The sequence below is a fragment of the Sciurus vulgaris genome (genome assembly GCF_902686455.1).
Source record: "Sciurus vulgaris genome assembly, chromosome: 1".
NCBI classification, from domain to species: Eukaryota; Metazoa; Chordata; class Mammalia; order Rodentia; family Sciuridae; genus Sciurus; species Sciurus vulgaris.
This window is the reverse complement of record NC_136461.1, coordinates 18,729,051-18,749,202: the sequence shown is the minus strand read 5'-3', so window position 1 is coordinate 18,749,202 and position 20,152 is coordinate 18,729,051. Positions and strand designations below refer to the sequence as shown.

The 20,152-nt window shown below is 40.8% G+C and overlaps 1 protein-coding gene across 2 annotated transcripts in view; it reads right to left on the bottom strand.

Moving 5' to 3' along the window:
• The window catches only part of DHDDS (dehydrodolichyl diphosphate synthase subunit), a 33,671-nt gene extending 16,226 nt beyond the window's left edge, over nucleotides 1-17,445 (bottom strand). For both annotated transcript variants that reach the window (XM_079115081.1, XM_079115082.1), the window contains exons 1-6: nucleotides 17,314-17,445; nucleotides 16,778-16,887; nucleotides 14,752-14,868; nucleotides 10,265-10,407; nucleotides 7,353-7,469; nucleotides 5,970-6,071 (exon numbers count right to left, since the gene is read on the bottom strand). In XM_079115081.1, coding sequence (XP_078971207.1) covers nucleotides 5,970-6,071; nucleotides 7,353-7,469; nucleotides 10,265-10,407; nucleotides 14,752-14,868; nucleotides 16,778-16,840 — 542 coding nt within the window. In that variant the 5' untranslated portion in view covers nucleotides 16,841-16,887; nucleotides 17,314-17,445. The remainder of the gene's footprint in view (nucleotides 1-5,969; nucleotides 6,072-7,352; nucleotides 7,470-10,264; nucleotides 10,408-14,751; nucleotides 14,869-16,777; nucleotides 16,888-17,313) is intronic.
• Between the last annotated feature and the right edge of the window lie 2,707 nt (nucleotides 17,446-20,152).

Sequence of the window (20,152 nt, the reverse complement as noted above, 5' to 3'; positions counted from 1 at the left end):
TCATTGTGGCATTATTTCTAATAATGAGAAATTAGAAACAGCATACATTCACAACAAATATAAGAAAGTTAAGATATACTTGGTAACTGGTAAAATAATGTTATTAAGAATTATTAAAAAATGGGACATGGGAAGGTATTCATATTATAACATTAAGTGAAAAAAGAATTCAGGATATAAACAGTTTGCAGGGTGATTTCAGCTGTTATAAATAACTGGATAATAACTGTCATAACTGGATCTTATTTATTTATTTATTTATTGTTACTAGGGATTGAACTAAGGGCCTAGTAGATGCTAGGCAAGCACTCTACTATTGAGCTACATACATAACTCTTTTTATTTTGAGACAAGTTCTCACCAATTTGCCCAGGCTAGCCTTGAACTTATGATTTTCCTGCCTTAGTCTCCCCAGAGGCTAAGCCTAGGGGTGTTTGCCACCTGGCCTGGCTTGCTTGCATTTTTATCTTGAAATAAGTATTTCTGTTTGGGGTAAATTAAAAATTCTGGAACTAGACAGTGGAAATGGTTAGGGATGGGATGTAGTTCAGTGGAAGAGTGTTTGCTTAGCCTGGTTTGATGACGCACGCCTGTAATCCCAATGACTCAGGAGGCTGAAGCAGGAGGATTGCAAATTTGAGACCAGCCTCAGCAACTAAGGAAGGCCTGAAGCAATTTAGTGAGACACTGTCTCAAAATGAAATATAAAAAGGGCTGAGGTTAAGCACCCCTGGGTATAATTCCCAGTACCCCCTCACCCCACAAAAAGTGTTTGCCTAGCACGTGTGAGATCCCGTGTTTGATCCCTGCACCGAGAAAACAAAAAGTAAACTTAATATTATTTAACCACTATTACAAAAACAAAAAGAAATAGAACATCTTCTGGAAAGTAATGGCCACATGTATTCAACAAGATAATGGTTTCTCCCTAATAACTATGTGTTTCAGGAGATAACCAACTTCAAGACCTGGGTGGACCTATAATGGAGATAAAGCAACAGCCCCTGGAAGACAGATGTGGCAACAATGAGTACCTGCATGATAGCAAATCTCCTGGCATGAGGAAAAAGGAAGAGTTAAGAGCATATCAATGTGTCCCCAGTACCTTCTAGAAGGTACAAAGATACAGAGAAATTTGCCACTTAAAAAAAAAAAAAAACATGGTACTTTGTGTGTGTGATGCTGGGGATCCATCCTGGGCCTTACACATGTGAGGTAAGTACTCAACCACTAAACCACTAATCTACCTTCTCAGTTTTTTTTTTTGTTTTTTGTTTTTTTTGATACAGGGTCTCACTTAAGTTGCCAAGTCTGGCCTTGAACTTGTGATCCACCTGCCTAGTCTCCCAAGTAGCTGTGATTACAGGTGTGCACTACACCTGTGATTACAGGTATGCTTGGTAATATAGTACATTTCATAGCATTTAGCTTATAAAGAAAACGGGGGACCATTCTTATCAAGAACATGGGCTTTTAAGGTAAGATGGATATGAGCTGGAGTCTAGGCTGTTTCACTTACTAACTTATGTGTCACTGGCTAGATCAACTGATCTTTGAAACCCTCAGGTAAGGAATGGGGATGCAGCTCAGTGATGGAATGCTTGCTTGGCATGCATGAAGCCCTGGGTTCAATCTCTAGCACTGACAAAATACAAGTAAAAATATAAAGCCTCAGTTAATCTGTCTTATAAAATGGGGAAAAGAAGTCACTACCTTATATGAGAATTAAATGAGAATATTCATAATAAACTCTTAATCCAAAGCCTGTCTCATAATAAGATCCAGTAAATATTAGTTATTAATTTTTATCACTATACTCTTTTTGTGCTCATTTCAACCTTCCCATGAGAAAGTCATCAATACATTACAGTGAATGAGAACACAGGATCTAGAGCCAGGTCTGCCAACTTTGTGAATGAATATAAATTACTTTTCCTCTGTCTGTCTCAGAATTCTCATCTTTAAATTGAGGATAAAAATGCCAACCTTGGTGGCACACACCTGTAATCCCAACTACTCAGGAGCCTGATGCAGGAGAATTGCAAGTTTGAGGTCAGCTGGACTACTCAATGAGAAACTGTCTCAAAATAATACAATGGCTGGGGATATAGCTCAGTGGTAGAGTGTCCCTGAGTTCAATCCCCAGTTCCACTAAATAAATAAATAAATAGGGCCAGGCACAGTGGTGCATACCTATAATCTCAGCAACTTGGGAGGCTGAGGCAGGAGGATCACTAGTTCAAAGTTGGCCTAAGCAACTTAGCAAGACCCTGTCTTAAAATAAAAAAATTAAAAAATAAAAAAGGGGGCTGGGGATGTAGCTCAGTGATTAAATGTCCTGGGTTCAATCCCCAGGACCAAAAAAATGATAGATAAATAAATGGGGATAACAACAGAATCTATCTTATAGAACCTAAGAATTAAGTGTATGTAGAGCACTTATTAAATGCTTGGCATACAGTAAATGCTCCAGAAATGTTAGCAATTAATTATTGTTATTATTATCATCATTATTATTTTAGTATTATTTTTACACTTTTGGTACCAGGGATTGAATCCAGGAGCGCTTAACCACTGAGCCATATCCCTAGTCTTTTTTTTATATTTAGAGACAGGGTCTCGCTAAGTTGCTTAGGCTGTTTTTGAACCTGTGATCCTCCTGCCTCAGCCTCACAAGTTGCTAGGATTACAGGCATGTGCCACTGTGCTTGGCTTATTACTATTATTTTATAAGGAATACGGAGGACTATACAAAGTCAAGTGATCTGTTCAGAGTAACTCAGTGGAAGAGAAGTATCCTTCAGACTCAATCAAATTTCTATAATTCCAGAGTCACAAAACAACCTATCTATTTGATTGCCAGAAAAAAAAAAAAAAATACACCTGGAAGAAAGGAAAAGAAAGAGCTGGATGGTAGTGATAAGAGAACAAGAAAATGCAGCTATTAGGAATAGCCTAATTGTAATAAACTCATTAGTTTTTTGATATAAACACAGGTTTGTCTAAATCTGAATAATGTAAATAGAACTGCCTCTCGCTCTGACTGAACTGCATGTTAAGCTGGTGGATTGAGACACCAGCCTCCTGACCCTGGTGATACTGCCCAGTCCAGACAGCCTGTGTGCATGAGAACCCCACAGAGGCAAGTTATAAATGAAGCAGGGCAGAAAAGTTGGGTTGGGGAAAACTTGCTGGACAATAAACAGGTGGTAAGTTCAGAGGATGCTGCAGTATGAGTCAGGGTAAAGTATACTGAATAGGAGTTCTAGTTCTGTGTATGAATGAATATTAAGTCCACTTGCTAAAAAGCTTACTATCTGTTGTTATTTTTAAAATATTATTTCATACATACAAAAGATTTGAAACCCATTAATTATAAAACACAATATAATGACAAAACATGAAATCACTCCCAAGTTAAGAAAATCACCAGTGACTTACATTGACTCAATCCCTCTTCTGCCTAACCTCCCAACTGTCCCTCTCATCCCCACTCATTTAGTCAGTATCTTAATTTTTTTCTCCAATGCCTAATTTTCTTTTCTCTCTCTCTTTTTTTTTTTTTGTACTGGGGACTGAACCCAGGGGTGCTTTACCACCGAGCTGCATCTCCAGCTCTTATTTTTATTTTGAGACAGGGAATCAAATCACTAAGTTGTTTAAGGCCCAGTTAAATTGCTGAGGCTTGGGTGGCCTTGAACTTTTGATTCTCCTGCCTCAACCTCTTTTTTTTTTTTTCCTTTGGGATCAGGGATTGAACCCCAGGGGTGCTTAACTATGAAGCCACATCCCTAACCCTTTTTATTTTTTTTAATTTTAATTTTTTAAATTATTTTTAGATGTTGATAGGACTTTATTTTATTCATTTATTTATATGTGGTGCTGAGAATTGAACCCAGTGCCTCACACATGCTAAGCAAGTGCTCTACCCACTGAACCACAACCCTAGCCCCCTTTTTATTTTTTAAGACAAGGTCTGAGTTGCTTAGGGCCTCACTAAGTTGCTGAGGCTGGCCTCAAACTTGAAATCCTCCTGCCTCAGCCTCCTGAATCACTGGGATTACATGTTAAATGTGTGCCACTGTGCCCAGCTCATAACGTAGTCTTAAAAAACATTTTTTCACTGAGTGTGGTGGTTCACACCTGTAATCCCAGCAACTTTAGAGGCTGAGGCAGAATTGCAACTTAGCAAGACCCTGTCTCAAAAATAAGTAGGTAGAATTGCCCTTGGGTTCAAACCCCAGTACTGCAACTGTCTTCTCAAACAAAATAAAGCCAAAAGAAAAAACAAGAAAACAAACAAACAAACAAACAAAAAACCCAGCTATCTTTGTAGGCTGAGGTTTTAGCTCTTGGTAGAACACTTCCTTAGCATGTGTGAAGCCCAGGGTTCCCTTCTCAGCACCACAAAAACAAACAAGAAAACTCCTTTATTCTATTTTTTTTCCAAGCTTCCTTGGAGAAAAGATTAAGATCTTCCTTTCATTTTGCAGTGCTGGGATTGGAACGCAGGGCCTTTTGCATGCTAGCAAAATGCTCTACCATTGAGTTCCATCCCAGGTCTAACTTCTTTTTTCTTTTTTAGTTATCAATGAACCTTTACTTTATTTGTTTATATGTGGTGCTGAGAATCAAACCCAGTGGCCTCACACATGCCAGGCAAGTGCTCTACCTCTGAGCTACAGCCCCAGCCCCCCTCCAGGTCTAACTTCTTAACTTTTAATCTAGTTTCTAGTCAATCAAATTATACTTCTAATTATACTTGAGAAGGGAATCAAAAAAATTCCAGGGTCCTAAGATTTCATATAATAGAGATAAAAGAGAAGCACTTGAGAATTAGACAGCTTTAGATATGGGTCCCAGTTCTAGCACTTACTAGCAGAATGACCATGGGTCAGTTACTTCAATGCTGTCAGTTTTCTCATCTAAAAAATGGACAAAAGGGGTTGGGTATGTAGCGCAGTGGTAGAGTGTTTGCCTAGCTGCACAAAGCCCTAGATTCAATTTCCAGTAATTAAAAAAATAAAAGACAAAAAAAGATTTGAATCTCTCACATGAGTTTTTTTTTTTTTTTCTTAATGTTATTGTATTTTTTATACCTTTATTTTATTTACTTACTTTTACATGGTGGTGAGCATCAAACCCAGTGCCTCACACATGCTAAGCAAATGCTCTACCACTGAGTTACAACCACAGCCCCACATATGAAGTTAATGACTAAATACATAACACATTGTCTGGGTTATTTTGCTACTATTATTTACTAATGCTGTTATTTGTTTACTAATTTATTACTTAAAGTTATTTAATACTAACGTCAGAAGGACCACATAGACAGATGGTTTTGAAAGTCCCTCCCAGCTCCAATGATTAGAATTCCACTGTCACTAATGATTAAGATCTTTCTTTCTCTTTCCCTCTCCTCTCCCCAATTGTTTTTTTCAGTGGTAGGCACAGAACCCAGCCCCCTGTACATACTAGGCAAGTGTTCTACCACTTAACTATATTTCTAGCTCCCCTGCTTTTTTTTGGAGACAGGATCTCACTTAATTGCTCAGGCTGGCTTTGACCCTCTTGCCTCAGACTCCCAAGTAGCTGGGATTATAGGCCTGCACCACAATGCCTGGCAACAATTTTCTAGTTTGGAAAAATACCTTAATCTTGTGTGAAACTGTAATATGAGAGAACCAAAAGAGTTTCCCCCAATGTAATACATTCCTGAAAAATCACTCTTGGAAAAATACTACCAAAGGGCCAGGAGGTGTCATTTTTCATTGAATGACATGGCCTTGTCACCTGTTTCTCTGGGGCTTCTTGGTGTGTGCCATAGTAATTCAACTCTAACCTCTATGTTTGGGAGATCTCCTTAAATATTTCCATGTGTACCCCTGATGTGACTTCTGGCCAAGTACATGGTGTAAGAGGGTCTGTCTTCCTTGTCAGTCACCAGGAGAAACAACCCAAGGTACCTGGGATCCAGGAGGCCTTGCTCTACTCCCCAGGCCATCTCTCTCACAGCATTGGTGATCTCATGGCGGGATGTGTATGCAAAGCAGACATTCAGGAAACACCTGAGGAAGGATGAACAGAACAATTTACCAGAGACGATGACCTGAAGTCCCTGATTACAGTGTCCTGTAAGGACACACACACACACACACACAATGTTAACTGCATACTTCTGAAAGGTGGGATTGTGATTTCCAAGATTTCTTGGAATAAAATTGTTATTAGTTTTATAAGGTGAAAATTTTGAAGTGGCCTCTAGTGCCCTCTTAACCTCTCCTCTTCTATTGCCAACCAGATTGCAGAGGATGTGAACCATTGTTATGTTTACACAGTAAAGAAGATCTAAAGAAAAACAAATTCAGTGCCAAGCACCAATCATATTCCAAAGTCACAGATGATGACATTTGGATTATTACTCTATTCAGCTTCTAATTTGTATAACCTTCCAAGGTCATCCTTCTGCGGGTTAAAGGAGTGGGATGGAAAGATAATTTCTTAGGCTGGAGATGTAGCTTGTTGGCAGAACATTTACCTAGTGGGTGCAAAATCCTCAATTCAATCCCTAGTCAATAACCTTTTTTGTTTGTACTTGGAATTGAATCCAGGGGCACTTAACCACTGATCCACATCCCCAGCCTTTGTTATTTTAGACAGGGTCTCTCTAAGTTGCTTAGGCCCTCAATAAATTGCTGAGGCTGGCCTTCTTGAATTTGTGATCCTCTTCTTGCCTCAGTCTCCTGAGTTGCTGGGATTACAGGCATGTGCAACCATGCCTGGCAAAAAAAAAAAAAAACTTCTAAAAAATAATTTCTTTTTTTTTTTTTCTGGTACTGGGGATTTAACCCAGGGGCACTTTACCGCTGAGCTACATACCCAGCCTTTTTTTGTTTTGAGACAGGGTCTTGCTAGGTTGCCAAGGCTGGCCTTGTACTTGTGATCCTCCTGCTTCAATCTCCCAAATTGCTGGGATTACAGGCATGTGCCATTGTGCCAATTTTGAGAAATAATTTCTTGAAGGATCTGTCTTCAGGGAGACAAGGATGAGGAATGCTGTATTTCCAGCCCAGTGTTTATCAGGATAAAAAAAATGTAGGTTCATTTGGGGATGAGGTGGGGAAATAATGAAAAAGTGTATCTATGTGTAAATATACACACCAATAACATTATTGCAGTAGGATCAATGGTCTGCTCTACAGATGGAAGAAGAAGTCCTTAAGCATCCCAAATTATTCCCTCATTGTCCCTTATACCAAATGCAGACCAAGAAAGGTTCAGGATGTATCCCTAAAAGCCACAGGAAGTCAGAGGGATATAGGTTTCGGAGGGGATATCTGAGCACTTACTTGTTGTAGTTCTTAGTGGCCTGTACGGCTTGTGCGATCAATTCCTGGAGGTCCAAGGGCAACAAATGCAGATCACCCAGGACCCGGATACATACCCCATGCTTCTGCAGCTTCTCCCTGATTGGGAAGGAGGAGGCAATGTTGAGACAAAGCACCTATTGAGCTGGAGAGAGCAGGGAGCTTAGATAAGAACCAACTACCAGTTTCTAAGTGCTTTCCTGCATCAGGCACTGTTTTATGTGTATTATTTCAGTGTTCTCTTCAACAGCTTTGAAAGGAGTTTACTACACTCCTTGAGGATCAAAAAGAACATGGACTGTCCAAGGTCACACAGTCATCAAGTATTGAATTTGCATTGAACCCCAGCTTTATCTGCCGTTGAGGACCCAAACTTTTTTTTCACCCCAGGATTGAATCCAGGGACAGTCTACTACAAAGTTACATCCCCAGTTCTTTTTATTTTTTAAGACAGGGTCTTGCTAAGTTGCTGAGGGTGGCCTCAAACTTGTGAACCTCCTGCCTCAACCTCCAGAGTCACTGGGATTATAAGAGTGCACTACCATGCCCAGCTAAAGAACTCAAACTCTGATCACACATTACATCAACTTAAGTGTCCTTGTTGGAAGTTGCATTTTGTGTATTCTATGATGTGTCTGTTCCATTTTGACAAGTAAGCAAACTGCTCAAGGACTGGAGCTGTATTATTAATTTTGTTATGTTCTGGTGAAACGTGAAAGTGACAGCTAATATTAATTATGTTTTTTAGGTATCAAGACAGTAGTCTAAATGCTTTACATACACCAACACATTCTATTCTTAAACCAACTTTGAGGTAATACCACCATAATTTCTCAGTGAGGAAATTGAGGCATGGGGAGATTAGATAATTTGTTCAGACAACAGATGAATGGACAGGCAGGATTTGAATCTGGGGAGTCTAGCTATAGAGTCTATCCTCTTAATCATATTATAGCACTTCCACACAGTAACTTCTAGACTCCACACACGTGAGAACAAATTCACTGTTATTCACCCAGCTTTTCTCACCTGGGAATGCTATGGAGAAACTGAATGCTTCCTATTTCAGAAGTGAGAGCTTAATACTATAGGATGAGTATATCTGGCAGTTGTTAAAGAATCTTGATCCAGAGCTGAAGGTCACATCCATAGCCCACCATATACAACCTTCAACCACATTTCTTCAAAGGTTTGTGAAGCAAGATCTTACCATCTATTTTTGAGAATCTAGAGCTATAGGTGATATACAGTAAAACCAAAGCAAATCTGAATTAAGCACTCCTAGATTCAAGTCCTAGTACCCTCACATCTTAGCTGACCTTAAACACTTTCTCTGAGCTCCTTCTCAGTCGCACCTCCACTGTCATGTGTGTCATGTATCATGTTGATCTTACACAAATTGTAAGATTGTTTCCTATCTCTTAGCACACAGTAGACAACAGCTTATCTCTGGATCCAGAAAGACCCAGAGACACACCTTGGCTCTGCCTGTTTCTGACAGCTGTGTGATTCAGAATACATGCCTTAATTTCTCTGGGTTTTTATGTTCTTCCTCTCTAAAACTGGGCTAACAATATCCTCCTTATGAGGTAATGTGACCATTAAATGAGAAGACATCTGAGGTTAAGGGCCTGGCACATAATAAGCACTTACAAAAAAAAGTAAGATTAGTATACAGTACTAAAAAATTTGAACACTTGGAATGTTTCCCCCCAAACCTCAATCTTCAGACCCCTGGGCATGAGCTCTGAGCAGAATGGATTCTGCTGCGAACCAAGGAACAATGTTTGCAGCCCAGAATCTCACCATTCTAAACTAGACTGTGAGAAGCCTGGCTATCCCTTCCACCACCCTGATCCACAAAGAGACAGAAATGGCAAAAGCAACTTCCTAGAAGGTTGTTCTAGGTCCATCACTGCTGGAACACTAGGCTCTGTTCTCTCATCTTCCTGGTATAGGTACGAAGTGGGCAGACAATAGCTATCAGCTGTTAATTAAGACTTTTGGGCAATTATGACTGAAGAGGGATCCATGCTATATATATATTTTTTTGGTGTGTGTATGTGTGTATCAGGGATTGAACCCATGGGTGCTTAACCACTGGGTAACATCCCCAGCCCTGTTTTAATTTTTTATTTTATATTTATATTTTATTTGCTGAGGCTGGTGTTGAACTGGTGATCTTCTTGCCTCAGCCTCCCAAGTCACTGGAATTACAGGCATGTGCCACTGAGCCTAGTGGGACCCATGCTTCAAACAAAAGAATCTCCATTAAACCTACTCCTTGCCCCTTTATGGTCTTGCTCCCTAAGTAAAGTCTAATCTTAGTGACAGGTAATGCTATTGTTGTGACAGCACTGATACCTCCCCCATAGAGGTCTCTTATGCATCTCCCAGCCCGTCCAAGAGACTATGCAAGAGGAGGAGTATAGGAACTCTGCAGGGATCTATATGCAGCAGCAAATGACTTCTTCACATTTCCTTCCATCCCCCAGTGACAATTTATTGTTTCTGGGGTAAACAATAGATCAAGGTGAGCCAACTAAGACTCTAGTTCATTCTGGTCTTTTCTCTTGAAACAGAGAAATCTGGTCTGCAGAGAAGAGGAAGAAAATGTACAAAGAGTTTCTACCAAATAGATTTTAATTCGTGATTTCAGTTTTGCTTGAGGTTGACTGTACTTGTCTTTAAATTCTGTGAACTATCTCAATATCCTTCAATAAATGCCCCCTTGAAAAAAGAAAAACTAGTTTGCATTTCTGATACTTGCCACCAGAGATCTAACATTAAAAGGATTTAGAGTTCCTTAAATAAGCCTCAAATAAGAGTTGTGAGTGTTAGGGGAAGGCTGGAGGTGGAGGAAGAACATATTCTCCCCTCAGATAGCATCTTACTGTTCTTCCAACAAGCAAGTGAACTTCTGTCGGGCCAGATCCAGTAGTCCGTCAACCTCACTCTTGGAGCGTTTGAAGTTCTCAATGCTGAATGCGTAGACTGTCACTTCAAGGATGCCCAAGTTCAAACACCAGCGCAAAGTCTGAGAGGGGAGAATGCAAAGAGCTAGGACACAGGAAGAGAAGAAAAGAAATAAGAGATGCTTCAGCCCTGACTCAGAGATGAGATGGGAGACACTCTTCTCCTCAAACCTGGGTAAAGCTACAAAAATAGTAGTGCTATGTGAGAAAGATGAACCCATAAGCAGAGAGCTTCTGTTAAAGAAACTGAAAAATATGGGCTGGAGTTGTAGCTGAGTAGTAGAGTGCTTGCTGAGAACATGTGAGGAACTGATTCAACCCCCAGTGCCACATAAAAATAAATAAATAAAATAAACATTATATGTTCATCTACAAAAATATTTAAAAAAGAGAAAAGAAACTGAAAAATGTGATATTAGTCAATGTCACTACACAGATGCCAGTGTGGTTTACTGGAAAGAACTCTTCACTGAGAGTGTGAAGACCTAGGTTCTGATCCTTGATTCCATCAAGGATTTGTTATGAGACCAGAGGCAAATTATTTAACTTCTCTGGGTTAAAATCTCCTTGTCTGATGAAAGGGATCACAATCTATCCCCTAAAAGGTGGTTAAAAAACAATATAAAACACGAGATATCATTACTCACAGTATGACTTCATTTTTCTGATATATTGAGAGGCTAATAAATTTAAAGACAAAGTAATAATTGGACAGTTATAAAACATTTCAGAGTTGGCAAATGGTTTTTATGTACATTATTTCATTTGATTTTTCTTTTCCCTTTTCCCCCCTCTCAATTCTGGGAATTGAACCCAGCAGCTCTTACCACTGAGCTACACTCTCAATCTTTTTTTTTTTTGTGGTGCTGAGGATTTGAACTCAGGGTCTTGTGTGCTTGAGAGGCAAGCACTCTACCAACTGAGCTATATCTGTAGCCCCCAATCTTTTTTTATTTTGAAAAGGGTTTTCAAGTTGCCCCGGTTAGTCTTGAACTTGAACTTACAATTCTCCTGCCTTACCCTCCCCTACCAGGACTATAGGCATGCACTACCATGCAGAGCCCCTTTATTTGATTTTTCAAACAATCACTTAAAAGTGGCATTAGTGTCTTCATGCCTACTTTATACATAGTAAAACAGGCTCAGAGAGCTGAAAAACAGTGTCAAAATTCTCTACTGTATGATTCCATTATACGAAATTTTAGAACAGGAAAAATGATCTATAGTTACAGAAACAAGAAGGGAGGACGGATCTGGTCTGGGAAGGGACACAGGAAACTCTGCAGAGATGGTTCTGTATCTTGACAGGATTAGATAGATGAATGCAATTATTAAAACTAAAATGTGTATTGCACTATATGAAATCATATTTAAATTTAAAAAGAAGCAAAACTCGGGTTGGGAATGTAGTTCAGTGGTAGAGCACTTGCCTAGCATGCATGAGGCCTTGGTTTCTATCTCCAACACTAGGGGGGGGGGGGGGAAGTAAGCAAGTAAGAAAAAAACTCATAATTTAAACTCAGTCCTCGGTGGCTGCTCTAACCCAGTACTACTAAAGAAGGAGAACAATCCAGAATTGACAATAACAATGTTGAGATGGGGAGTTGGGGGTTAAAGATAGAGGATAGAAGATATTCAAACAGAATTGAAGAGCAGTGGCTCATGCTTGTAATCCCAGCAGTTTGGGAGCTGAGACAGGGTGATTACAAGTTCCAGGCCAACTCAGCAACTTGGTGAGGAAGGCCCTATGCAACTTAGTGAGACCCTGTCTCAAAATGAAAAGTAAAAAGGATCAGAGAATCCAGTCACAGCGGCACACACCTGTAATCCCAGCAGCTCAGAAGGCTGAGCCAGTTCAAAGCCAGCCTCAGCAAAAGTGAGGCACTAAGCAACTCAGTGAGACCCTGTCTCTAAATAAAATACAACAGTGCTGGGGATGTGGCTTAGTGGTGGAGTGACCCTGAGTTCAATCCCCGGTACCAACCACCCCCCAAAAAAAGGTAGAGGTTAGGGATGTGGCTCAGTGGTTACGTACTCCTGAGTTCAATTCCCAGCAGTAGGAAAAAAAAAAAAAAAAAAAAACAGAAGAAACAAAGCTCCAGGGGGCTCGGGGCCTAGCTCAGTCGGTAGAGTACCTGGGTTCGATCCCCAGCACCACCCACCCCCCCAAAAAAAAAAGAAAGAAACAAAGCTCCAGAACTACCTTTCTGATCCTAATCCTTCACAGGTACACACGCAAAACAGATCCACTAACACCTTGGGGAAGATACCAATAAGAAGCTGACGTTTGACTAGGCTCAGGCTCTGAAGACCTTGCAAGGCAGCCATTTTGGATGGCAGGCACACCTGGGCTGGAATCCACCACTACAAAGGTTCAATTTTTTGAGCCCTTCCTTAGGTTAGGTCCTATGCCATCTTGCTGAATCTTCACATCGATCTCCTAAAATGGAGATTATTGCTAACCCTGTTTTACAGATAAAGAAACAGAGGCAATGGGAAGCTGCATAACTTACTGCAGGTCACAAAGTCAGTAAGTGGCAGAGCAAGGGTGCCAATTAGTTCTTTCTTTGTCATTACAAGGCTAAGAAATTTGCCTATATCAATGAGTTCTAAATACTCCAGAGCTCAAGCTTCTAAGCACTAGGCAAAACTGCCTTACTTAGCTGCAAAAGAGAAGCAGTGGTTTGTAAACCTAAAGATTCTACAGAGTGCTGGAGACACTCCAATGCCCCATTTTATGAGGCAAAAAATATTACTGCCCTAGCATCAATGTACATTCCTATTCTGTGACACTGGGGTCTGGGACCTGTGGGCTATAGATCATATTTCTATTTTTCTTACAAAGCAGGGGGTGTAACTCAGAGGTAGAGCATGTGTTTAGAATGTGTGAGGTCCTAGGTTTAACCCCGACACCAAGAAAAAGTTTCACAAAGATTGTCATATTCCAATCTTTTTTTTTTTTTTTTTTTTTTGGAGTAACAGGGATTGAACTCAGGAGGGGCACTCGACCTTTAAGCCACATCCCCAGCCCTATTTTGTATTTTATTTAGAGACAGGATCTCACTAAGTTGCTCAATGCCTTGCTTTTGCTGAGGCTGGCTTTGAACTCATGATCTTCCTGTCTCAACCTTCCTAGCTGCTGGGATTACAGGTGTGCACATCGCACCCGGCCATATTCCAATCTTACTATTAAATTTAATGTTTCCCAATTTGCAATATGCATTAAAAAAAATTCATGACCTTTGTGTAGAGTGTTGTCCTGGTTGGCCTGGCACTTTCTCCAGTTTTGTCACTGAAAGGCCTAAGTCCTGACATATCCCTCAGCCTTGAGCAAAGCAGGATGGGTTGTCACCCACCCTTTACTCCAGAAATGACACCTCAGAATTTATCCTAAAACAGTATTATTTATAATGGCCAATTACATTGGTGCAGCTAAACAAATTTTGTCAGATTCTTTTGATAAAATCTGTCATTAAAGGCTACGTTCATTAGAAAGGCTATGCACTGGGTCCACAAGCCTGTAATCCCAGCAACTCAGGAGGCTGAGGCATGAGGATCACTAGTTCAAGGCCAGCCTTAGCAACTCAGAGAGATCCTAAGCAACTTAGTGAGACCCTGTCTCAAAATAAAATATAAAAAGGGCTGGGAATGTGACTCAATGGTAAAGCACCTCTAGGTTCAATCCCTGGTACCACTCCCTCCCCCCACCAAAAAACCCCCAAAAGTATGTGGGAGAGTGTCAAACTAAAATGTTATTAGAGCTATAGATGCAATATTATAAATGTTAGGTCAAGTAGAACATACTATAAGGACTGATAGAGGCATAGAGTAATAAAAACTATTGATTCATTAGAGCAATATAAGGAGGAAATTTTGTTCTTCTTTGTAATATTTTGTGATGATTCAAGGAATGAATACACTTTATTAATGTCAACATGAGACCTACAGTTAACAAGCAAGCAACAGAACAGAGAAACAGCTATTTAAAAAAATATCATTGGCCAGGTATATAGCACACACCTATAATCCTAGTCACTCAGGAGGCTGAGGCAAGATTACAAGTTCAAGGGAAATATGAGAAACATAGCAAGGCCCTAAGCTATTTAGGGAGACACTGTCTAAAAACATAAAAAGGGGGCTGAGATTGTGGCTCAGGGGTAGAGTGCTTGCCTAGCATGATCGAGGCACTAGGTTCGATCCTCAGAAGCACATACAAAACTAAATAACATAAAGCTATTATAAATATATATATAAATATATATATATATATATATATATATATAAAGGGCTGGAGATAAAGCTCAGTGGATAAGCACCGCTGGTTTCAATCTCCACTGCAAACTCATTTTCTAGCAATAATCCAACCCTCCACAGATTTTCACCTGGATTCTGCCATCCACACCCACCTCAGCCAGCTTGTTGAATCCCTGTGAGTGGCCCTCCTGCCGTTCCACCTGGCACTTCTTGGCATAGCGACGGTTCCCATCCATTATGAATGCAATGTGTTTGGGCATTGGGCCTGCCTGTGGAATAAGAAGACAAATGATGAACCAATCTTATATTCTCTGGGGATAAGAGGAGACACTACATTGAACACTGACAGGTTTGAGCTATATGATAAAATCCCTGAGAAAGGTTATTGAGTATTTTACACTTTTAGTTCTATAAAACTGCATTAAGCATTTCAATTTATTTTACTTATATGTTTACTGAGCACTTATTATATCTCAAATACTATGCTGGGCTTTTTCTATATCATCTTATACAACTTTATAAAGTAAACAATATTATCTTCATTTTATTCATGAAAAAACTGAGGCTCAGAGAGGTCATGTGAATCACACAAGTCACACAGCAAGGAAGAAGCAAAACAGGAATTTAAACAGGGGTCTAGGGACTAGGGAGATAGCTCAGTCGGTAGAGTGCCTGCCTCACAAGCACAAGGCCCTAGGTTCGATCCCCAGCACCGCAAAAAAATAAAAATAAAAAATAAATAGGGGTCTATCTGTTTTCAGAATTCATCTTTTAACCAAATGTTCTTTACTACAACCTTGTTTTCATGAGTCTCCCACAGGAAGGCAAAGGAAGAAAACTGACGGAACAGTCAAACGGAGATGACATCCTCCACATGAAAGAGACACCAAGTCTTGAATAGTAGCACAGGCCTGTAGTCCCTCCCTCTTGGGAGACTGAGGTGGGAAAATGGCTTGTGTTCAGCTTAGGCAACATAGTAAGACCCACTCACCCCAGCCCCATTTCAGGGGAAAAAAAAAGAGAGAAAAAAGAAAGGTACCCATTCCCCAGCTGTAGCCAATTACTGCCAGAGGAATTGAGGCCCAATGTTGTTTTAATCTTTTACTTTTATATTATTATTAATTATTATTATTATTGTGTGTGAGGGTGCTGGGGATTGAACCTGGGTCTTCATACATGCTTGGCAAATACTCTACCAGTAAGCTACAGTCCCAGACCCAGTTTGCTTTTCCCAACATGTGACTGCCACCATTTCCTGAGAAGATAATTTCCATTTTCTGGCCTGCATGAAATGACTTGGCATTTGTATTTGAGAATATGGGGGGTATAAGAGTTACTGACTCACAAATTTGCTTCTGTATCTACTGCTTGACAATTTGTGGCTGAAAAACAAAACCAAGCTGACTGGTTCCAATCTCAAATCTATCTCAGGCAGAGGATATAACATTGTTGTAATTCCTGGAGAAAAAGTTGAGGGAAGACTTGGGTATGCAAAGGGAGATGTGGGAAACAGCAATCACAGTATCCAAATACTAAAAGACCACCCCAATAATAATAGAAACTAAGAAAGTTAGGGGCTGTGGTTGTGGTTCGGTGGTAGCATGCTTGCCTAGCAATGTGAAGCACTGGGTTTTGTCTTCAGCACCACATAAAAATCAATAAATAAAATAAAGGTATTGTGTCCAGCTACAACTAAAAAAATTAAAAAAAAGAAAATGTTAGACATTGGGTAAAGTGCTTTATATGTATGTTTCACTTTATCCTCATAACAGCTGTATAATCACTAAAAGTCAAACAGGACCTTCATTCATGCTTGCCTGCTTCCAGAGTCTCTTTTAACCATTATGCTATATGTAATATTATGTCATAGAAAAATTACTTTTCCTGTCTAAACCCAGAGGACAGCATTAGGATCAAACTCCAGGGAAACAAATTTAAACTCTCGATAAAGGAAACCTAAGTTTATGCCAACCAATGATATTGGGACAGCTTGAATTGCCTGAAAATGTCAGCTGAAACAATAATAACAGAAATTGAATTTACCTTACAATTCTAAGACTGTTTCCTTGATAAATTCCACTTATCACCATGGATTGTTCAACTTTCATAATAATAGGATTTGATACAAGATTACCCAACTGACCAAAAGATCAAATGATGCTCTGGCCCACAGCTCACCTTTATGATATTGGCACAGAATCGCTCCCAAAGTGATAGCTCTCCTTCCTTGATCCATGACATAGTTTTTGTTCAAAGATCACCCCAGAACAAGACACTAGCCAGATAACCTTGGGTAAACAAGAAAGAGAATATGACGTCACCAGCTTTTGCAAATAGCTACAGTTGGCTTCTAGGGAGTCACCTGGACTGTGGAAAGCAGCCAGCAAGAAAATCCAAAGACAATGGTCTAAGCCTCTAATCTTTCATTACTCACAGCTGTATAAGCCAATGGGAACTTTGGGGCAAGAAGCCCTTGCTTGGTTCTCCTGGCTTTGTGGACTTTGCTTCCTCATTATCTGAACTAATTTCTTCTGAATATCCATGTCTGCTTCCTGCCACATCATGGTACCTACATCTTGGTCATTCCCCATATCTTTCTTCTCCTTCTCCCAAGCCATTTCCCCTTTGCGCTCCCAGTCACTAACCTCTTCGCCTGTCACACCCATTTCCTGATAGCTCAATGGTTCCGAAATTATCTATTCCCTTAGTTGTACCTGTATCTCTCCCGCAGCTGTCACCTCTCTCCTCCCTTCTTAGGTGCAGAACCTATACCGCTCAGCTGGGCGTACTTCAACTGCTCCAGTGCGCTTACACTTCCTCACGACGTGGCGCTGGAAGAACACGTCATCGTTCGGCGCTGGAACACGCCCCTTCCGTCACGCAGGGGGCGGGGCCCGCCTTACGCCTGCGTGGGAGGAGGGGCTTGTGGGGGTCTGGGGCTGCCCTTCACTTACGCTCCCTTGGCGCGTGGGTGGAAGCCGAGCTCACGTGACGGAGCGCGGCGGGCTCCCGGCCACGCGTTGGGAAAGGCGGGGCTCAGCTCAGCAGCTGGAGCTGAGGGATCTGTTGACCCCCAGATTCCAAGGCCTCTGCAAAAATGTGTTTCGGAAATGTGCCACAGGGCACGAATTGAGGGAGCTTTACCTTAGAAAACTGAGAGGTTTCTCGACCGCTAGCAGCAGGCTGCAGAGAACTGGGTAAGGCAGCGCCAGAATTGGTCTTTACTAGCAGCCCTGCTACACCTTAGTGTTAAAAGTTAGTTTTTTACCGTATTGCGTCTTATTTAGTGGATTTATTGTTTGGGTAGTCGTTAGTCGTCCTAGTCAATCTTAACAGACCAACTGAATAACCGTCCTTTTTAGGTTGATTTTAGGAACCCAGACATTTGCAGACTCTCAAGACCCACTTATAGCATCGGAAACCAAGGGGGAAGGGCAGAAACGACTTTGCTGTTCAAGAAGAAACTGGCAGTTGTTTTCCCAAAATGACAAAAAGCAAAGAACTTAGGTGTCTGACGCAACTGGTATTTGCTTTAATGCATAAGACAACTTCTATCTGAATGAAGTGGAAGACACAATTTTCAATGAACCTGTTTTTGGAGGTCGGGTAGTGGGGACTGCTTCCAGGGACAGTTTACCACTGAGCTACACATCCCATCCCAGCCCCCCCCCCCTTTTTTGGGGGGGGACAGGATCTTGCTAAACTGTTCAGATTCGCTTGGATTAAACCCGCTTCAACAAAATGTTTTACTTTACAAACAAGGCAACTCGATGTTGCGTTGGTCATCCCCAATTGTGACTTCCACTCTTTACAGTTGAAAGTGTTATTTTTTTTTTTTTTTGTAGTGCTAGGCATTAGAACCCAGGGCCTTGTGCATGCAAGGCAAGCACTCAACTTGAGCAATCAACTGAGCTATCTCCCCAGCCCCTGAAATAGTCTTTGATCTGACTTTCCTGCTTTGTGACTGGGGAGTAAAATTAAGGCTAGCAGGTTACTTCAATTTTGCAGAAAGACTAATTCAATGAGGCCCAGTAGCAGTTTGCTACTTGATGAGCTTCCACTGTCAGCTTTGACTTTTGATACAGTTAAGGAGCTATAACCCCCATCCCCCAAGGGATGTATGAAACTTCCAACCCTTGCTCTGGTAATGTTACCAGGATTCAAGGATTTAATGTGTTTTTTTTTCTCGCACTTTTGTGTTAATACTGGGTTTGCCTTTAATCAAGTTTTTTCCTTTTTAAATCCTTGTCTTAGGGGGAGATGTTTAAAAAGGCAGTGTTCATTAGAAGGCAGGCAAACTTTGGCTCAAAGAAAATGTTGGATAAGTCAGTGACTCTCCTTTGGCCTCAATTTCCCCAGTTCCACATCATATTTTCCTTCTTGGGGTACTGTAAGGGGTTAATTAATTAAGATTTGTAAAGGGCTTTGAGGAGTAGGGGACAAAGTATTATTAGGGTCTCATGCCCCAAGCCATGGCCCCATCCTTTCATCCCAGCCAGTGGCAGAGGCAACCCCATTCTTATGCATGCCAAGCCTCTAATCCCCTCTTGAATGTGGCAGCTTCCAGGGAAAGGACAAGAGGCCTAACTAGAAACAAAAATCCACTGTAATGAGGTGCCGAGGACTGAACTTTCAAGATTCATTCTTAACAGAGTGGTAAACTGAAAATTTTAATGGCTCTTCTGTGATTTCTGAGTCGCAATCCCGGAAGGTAGGGCTATGGGGAGGAGAAAAGCACCCTAAATATCTGACAAGGAGAGAACAGTTTGAGTACCAATAATCTTTATTCATTGTATTTTCCCAGGGAGAAGAGAGGGAAGGGAAGAGTCAGCATGTGTTACAAAATGATTAGAAAATGGGAAAAGAAGAAAGTATCTGGGTACAGGAAAATCAAACCATCATATAAAACACCCCTGTGATGGGGTCACCAAAGCCCAAGGGGGCTTAGTCTCCTGGATTTCAGGAATTAGGGGAAGAGATCAGGGAAAGAATAGATAGGTACATACTTTCCCACCCTCCCTCCCTCCCTCCCCACTCCCCATAAATTCAAGATTTCACACAAAGCTTTGGTTTCTAGCAGTAAACATGGAGTTACATTCGTCCGTCTCCTATTAAAACAATCTTGTGGCCACTTTGACATAAGTTTCTTTGCACCTGCATAAAAGTTCCTGAGTGACTTGAACATACATTCATATTCTCTTTCCTGGTCTCCTGACCCCACTTTCTACATGGAAGGCCCCCAATTGCTTCTCTCTACTTTAAAATTACAGATTAAGTAGGTTTGATCCATGCAAACAATAGTGTGGTGTTTGGCATGAATCACTTCAAGAGCTGGTCTTGACTCAGGAGGTTAGGAACAAGGGGCAGGGAATCCTAGCTTCTTAAGGAATTTTGCATAAATCATTTAAGAGTTGTAGACACACTGGAAGAATTAAATGTGTATGTAGGTTTTCTTTTGAGGAAAAGGTAGGATAAGAGTCAGGTTTTTAGGACAGAAGATCTGGTCCAAAATAGCAAACAGGGAAAGGGGAACATAAGAGATGGTTCAAGACC